Source organism: Pelecanus crispus, chromosome 21 (assembly GCF_030463565.1).
Source record: "Pelecanus crispus isolate bPelCri1 chromosome 21, bPelCri1.pri, whole genome shotgun sequence".
In the NCBI taxonomy this organism is placed as follows: Eukaryota; Metazoa; Chordata; class Aves; order Pelecaniformes; family Pelecanidae; genus Pelecanus; species Pelecanus crispus.
In genome coordinates this window covers 694,143-700,142 of record NC_134663.1, presented here as the reverse complement: position 1 = coordinate 700,142, position 6,000 = coordinate 694,143, and the positions used below count along the sequence as shown (strand labels likewise).

General features: G+C 53.4%; 1 protein-coding gene across 1 annotated transcript in view; it reads left to right on the top strand.

The window, feature by feature from the left end:
- The first annotated feature begins 1,665 nt into the window (after positions 1–1,665).
- The window catches only part of LOC104028492 (disintegrin and metalloproteinase domain-containing protein 9), a 28,315-nt gene continuing 23,980 nt past the window's right edge, over positions 1,666–6,000 (top strand). The window contains exon 1 of the mRNA XM_075723917.1: positions 1,666–1,789. Coding sequence (XP_075580032.1) covers positions 1,666–1,789 — 124 coding nt within the window. The remainder of the gene's footprint in view (positions 1,790–6,000) is intronic.

The following is a 6,000-nucleotide window of genomic DNA, read 5'->3' as shown; positions in this document are numbered from 1 at the left end:
TATCACCCCACTCAAAAGCTATGTGCAGGTGCCGTAAGGCTTGAAGATACATAACCTCTATGTTGTTTCTAACATCAGATGGGAATAAAATCCTGTCTCACCTTGCACTATTATGCAATTTAGCGTGCTGGCTTCCTGCATGGCTTTATGGTTTGGTCTGTTACGATATGTAAAAGTGGCTTTGTAAAGTTGAGTTGTCACCTCCTTCCATCAGGAACAGGAGGTTTTCTGGTTGCTGGCAGCTGTGAGGGGGGAAACCTGAGTCGCAGGTCATCTTTCTACAGCTCCTGCAAAAATGGATGCGGAGTTTTGGAATGCGAAGGGTGAAATGACTCTTTCCTCTTTAATTGTTCACTGTGGTGATGGCAGTATAAACCTCTTACAAAGTCTGCCAAGAACTCATCATTAAGGAGAGAGGGAAGACTTGCACCAATTGCTCAGCCCGTTACGTGTTTGTTAACGGCATCTTTTGCATTACATGCATTCAAAAGCAATTTCTAAAACATTGTAGATGACAGTCAGGCCCCTCTTGAGTGAGAACGTGGGTGCGTACGGATGTTCCTGGCTGCCAGCCCTCAAAGGGCACTCGCATTTCGTTGTCTGTCGTTTGTGCTGACGAGATGTGTGTGGCCCTTGGCGTCGGGCTGCCTCTGCACCTACAGTGAGGTATTTCGCTGCATCTGTTTTGTTCAAGAGCAGCGACCTAGTATGGAAAAGAACATGGAGGCTCAAAAAAACCCTGTGCAGTACTATGCTTGGAAAACCAGGAAAGGTTATCAGTATGTGAGAAGTTGTCGGTAAAACTGGATTTTGTTTGTCTAGGCTCTTGTACGCTGCTTATCACTATGGCATGAGGGTGCTTCTCCATCACCCGTTCAGTAACGTGACTGATGTGTCACATGTTGTTTTTTCCTCCTCCTCCTGGAAGAAGGCTCCATGCGGTGCCTTGGGAGGGTGGTTAATGGGTCGCTGTGTGCTGGCCGGAGGCAGGTCAGGGCAACACGTATGACGCTTGGCGGGCGGTAAAGCCCGTGACGGTGTTTCATTCTGGAGAGTTTTTCTCTTACTCACCTGTATCCTATGGTATCGCGCGGTGGAGCGCTAAGTGAAGTTGTGTTTGCGTGCGCTTCAAATTCGCGAGGTAGTTTTTTGGAAGGGAAGGCCAGGAGAGCCATTGTGCCTGCGGTCCGCGCTGACAGCAGCTCCCTCCAGCAAGCTTTTCCTTTGGGGCTCGCTTGCTTTTTCCTCAAAGCAAGCACTGGAAACGTTAACGCCAGACTTCTTCCAGCCGCCGTCGCACGAGGAGGTGTCGCTGGGGCACTCTCCCGACATCGCGGGGCTCTTTGCCGGAGCGCGGCGTTGCTGCGTGCGGTGCCAGCCGGCCCGGGCTCAGCCGCCGGCCCGCGGGGCCGGGCCGCGGCGCGATGTCCCGGGTGGGCCCGGGGGCTCCTCCGCAGGTTCGGCGGGTGCCTGGGGGGTGCCCAGCACCCCAGGGGCCGCGGCTGCCGCCGCCGCTGCCGGCCGCCCCTTGTCCGCGGTGCTGGCGGCGGGCGGGCGGAGCGGCCCCGCCCCGGGGCGGCGGGGGGCGGCGCGGCGCAGGCCCCGGCCCGGCTCCATAAGGCCGCGGGCCGCCGGCCGGACCCAGCGCCCCAGCCGGGAGGGGCGATGCGGACGCCGAGCGCCATGGCCTGGGCCCGGGCGGCGCGGAGCTGCCCCTGCCGCCGCCTCCTCCTCCTCCTCCTCCTCCTCCTCCTGCCGCCGGCCGCGCCCGGGCAGCCGGGCCGCGCGGGTGAGTGCACCGGGGCCTGCGCCGGGGCCGGGGCCGGGCCCCCCCCGCGCTCCCTGCGGCCGGGCTGGCAGCCGGCCTGCGCCCCCCGCCCCTTCCCGGCCCCTCTGCGAGCGCCGGGCCCTCTCCCCATCGCCCCCAGGGCTGCCGGGGCCCGGCCTGGCAGCCCCCTGCCCTTCCCGGGCCCGGCCCCGAGGGCTGCCAGGCGGGCTGGGAGCCCCCCGCTGCCTTTGGCGGAGCAGGGCGTCCTGCCCGGCTGTCCCCGCCTGCCCCGCGACGTGTGGGGCGCCGAGGGCGGCCCTGGGCCGCGGTCACGGCGCGGGGGTCGCGGGGGTCTGAAGGACCGCACGGCAGGAGGGTGCCCTGGCTGGCGACGCAACCCGGGCCCTGCGCCGGGCGGCCTCTGCCAAAACGCTCCTGGTAGACGTGCGTGGTCGGAGGTGCTGCGGAGGGGCCGAGAGGACAGCGGGGCCTTTGGCGTGACCCTGACACGCGAGGCGCAACCTCGGCCGGCGAGCTGGCGGGGTCCCCCGGCACCTGCTGAGTTTGCAGGTGGCCGGGCAGCGCTGGTGCCTCTGCCCTCCAGCCCTCCGGTGCCAGGCGAGGCCGGCTGCTCTCCAGATGCTCTCCCAGGCAGGTGGCAACCTGTGTGCAAGAAAGCCCGTAACACGCGCGGTGGGGTGGGCAGCCTGTTCACGGGTCTCGGAAAAATTTGTGTGAGCAGATCCTGGGTACAACCATGTAATTTCCCCACCCGGAGGATGTTGCATTCCTGTGTGGAGGTGGCAGAACACCCACGTTGTTTGCGCTGCGTTTCAAGGGAGACGTGCAGGACCTCTGCCCCTCTCTGTGCCGGCCTTAGCCATCGTGGAGCCAGGGCACCGCCTGCGCTGGCACAGCCGGGCACGGGGCAGGACCCCGGCCGGCTGCGCTCCCCCGAGGAGGACGGAGGCTGCGTCCTGGGGCACGAACTCGGGCGCAGCACGGTGCCGTGGCTAACGGCAGTGAACGGACACCATGCGCTCTTTATGGGCTTTTAATGTGTTGACGCTGTGCTGTCTTCAGAGGCTGTTCATGAATTGGAACTGTTCTGTTTATGGGCTTTTATGATGCTGATTCTCATGTTACATATACGCGATAGGCAGAAATGTCGCCTCTGTCGTCGTTTTCCCCCTCCTGAAGGGATATATGTACCGTGTTAAACTCCTGCGTTTATCATTAATGCATGGTTTTATAGTCAGGGCTTCCTAATTGAGGAATCTTCTCTACAACTAATCTTGACACTTCATGTTGAGAAACAGTGCTCTTGTGGTGGGTCTCTCTCCCTGAGGGATTCTGTGCTGTGAATCTCTTGCCTCTCACTTGGCCTGTTGTTCCTGGCAGTTGTGAGCTGCGTGCTAGACGAAAGCCAGGCTTTGAAAGGTGGCTGCTGGCTTGTGGTGGAGGTGCACGGCACGTTGGAAACTGCCTTGCCGGAGCATCAAGGAGCAAAGTATAAAATGACGCATCTCCTGGATATTGGATGCGTGTTCTGCCAACGGAGTGGTCGGTGTTTTGAGGTGTAATGTTTTAGTTCCTACCTGAGGGTGGGAGGAAACACAGGTCCCTGAGTTACCGATGCTGGATGGCAGTGTTTCTCTCTGCCTTCTGAAGTCTCTGTCCCAGCTAATAATGCTAAATCTGCGATGAAGGATAATAGACCTTCCTTGTCACGGGTCTGAGCGTGAAGGAGAGGGGAGAAACAAGTCACCTGTTTCAGTTTATCCAGGCACTTCCAACTTCTGGGTTGGATGTATGTGCTTTGGACACTCCCCAATAAATAGGGATGCGAGACAGAAATGGGATGTTACCAGAAACTACTACCTGAAAATTCTCGAGTGAACATAATCATATAGTGATGTGTAGCCTTAGGGGATGTGTATAGTGTAGACTTTCCCCTCCTGTTTGTGTCTGTAGGAGGCCTCAGCATTTGGCTGTATAAATTCATAAAGAAACCATCTGGCGCTGCTATAGGCAGGGACTGTGGTTTTTGCTACTTGGTCTCTTCCCTGATACTTGGTGTCATAGAGACACCAGGATGTTCTAGCCATGCTTTACCAATTCTTAAAGGAATTCTTAAAGTGTCTAAATGCTTTGGTTTCAGTTTTCTGGGGAGATGCAATGTTTGGTTAAGATAATTCTTTTGTTCAGCTCATGAAAAACACAGCACTGCCTCACCCATATTTCAACAAATCTGGGATGATCATTCAGCAAAGAGGGGTTTTGTGGTTATTTCCTCTGTGTGAAGAATAGAAAGAGGAAAGAAATCTCATTGTAGCTAATGTTACCTCTTGTAGTGCTTTGTTTTCAGATAAAGGAAGTTTGAAACATGACTTTGTAGTTTTTGCATGTCTTGATCATTCTCATTTCTCAAGCTAAAATTAAAAAAAAAGTTTATTTGCTCAAGTCTACCGAATTTGTATTGTGTGGTTTCCTTTTGGTGGCCAAATTTAAAGATAGCGACATCTCCAAAGAGAAGCATTCCCACGAACCTCCGCTGTGTGAAGTGAGCTGACATCTACACAGCTGACGAGATGTGGAGGAAGTGAGTGGGCTCTGTGTGCGAGGAGCTGCTCTCCGTGGGCAAGGCTGTCGTGGATGGAAGGGCAGAGACTCCAGGACCGTTGACCCAGGAAGAAGGGTGTCCTGGTGAGATTGATTGTCTTGCACCAGAGGATAGCGTGGCTTTGCTCTGTTTCTCCTTGGAAGAAGGTTCCAAGGTGAAGAGGATGTTGTGACAGTGCTAGAGAAGAGGAGCAATAGTCCTTTTTGTGGAACAAGAGTGCTGTTGTCTTGCAGACAAATTAGCGTGGCTTTAGAAAGGGCAGAAGGAATAGTAAGAGTCTAGACAGGAAACACAGCATAGGTCAGGATTTCAGCAAGAGGGAGGCAAGAATTTTCTAGGAAATACTGCTGTAGAAGTGCTCAATATCCTCATTAACGTCCAACACCCCCAGTAAAATACTAAGAGAAATTGCATTAACCATTCTTGCCAGCTTTAATGTTAAAGAAATATTCCAGGTGAGCAATAAATCAAGTAGATGAATTTGCTTCTCTTGCCATGATAGTTGGTCATCTTTTCCTACCGTCTAAAAAGGCACTGGTGACACAAGGAGACCCGCTTGGTCTGAGGATGCAGAGCAAGGGAGGGAGGAGATGGAAAGAAGAGTCACACGGAGGAGTACCCTGTAGAAGAACAGCTGGCCAGATGTTCCTGTGTGCTTTGGAGATGAAGCACCACCAAGGCACTCTTTAGCCTTTGAGGTATGGGAGGAACTGAAACTGCTGGCTTCATAGGAAATGTTCCTACTTTTAGCAGAAGATTTGCTAGCTTGGTGTTTTGTATAAATCTCTAAATATTTTTAAGTGGACTTGGATAGTATTTACATAGTGAAAGTGAAGGAGATTTTTGCTTCCAGTGATCCAAAGAGTAAATCTTGCTACAACTGGCATCTTAGTGGAAAGGTCAACTACACCTAAAAATGCTTTTCCTAGTATGTAATCGATTGAAGAAATACCCTGAAGAAGCATCGGTGGTTACATGTCATTCTGGAAGCTCATCTGTAAGCCGATTCACAGAAGTTTCTCCTCAAACAGATACTGCTTGGCAAAGTCCTTTAAGATTTTGAAAATGGGATACAGAGAATGCATATTGAATTGAACTTGCAGTTGATACCCTTCCAGTGAGATAGGATTCAGGCTCCTTAAAGGAGTGTCCTGATAATGCGGACACGAGAGAAATACCTGGCAGAAAGATGTGGCTCCGAAAGGACGGGTGCAAAGTGTTCCGCTGAGGTGGAAATGATTGTCTGCACAAGTATGAGAGGGTAAAAAATGGGGTGCAGGAGCACGTTGGCAGGAAAGGAAATGAGTGTTGGAGCAGGTGAAATGACAAGTGAATCAGCTGTGCTGTCTGTTGTGGAAGAAAGATTAACCTGTGGAGATGGATAAACACACAAAGCATGTGAACCTTGATACTTGTGAAGCCTCACTGGCCTGTTGCGTCCTGTTTTGGATCTTTTTTTAAGGTTAGGTATGGTCTAACTGGAGAGTAGAGCCAGTAGAGCCTAATATGAACAGTCAGAGACCTAAGTAGTAGGCTCCGCAAGGAAATAGTGGATATTGGCTTTTACTTAGTTGAAGGAAAGGAGAGGCGAGTGTGCCAGCACACTTTG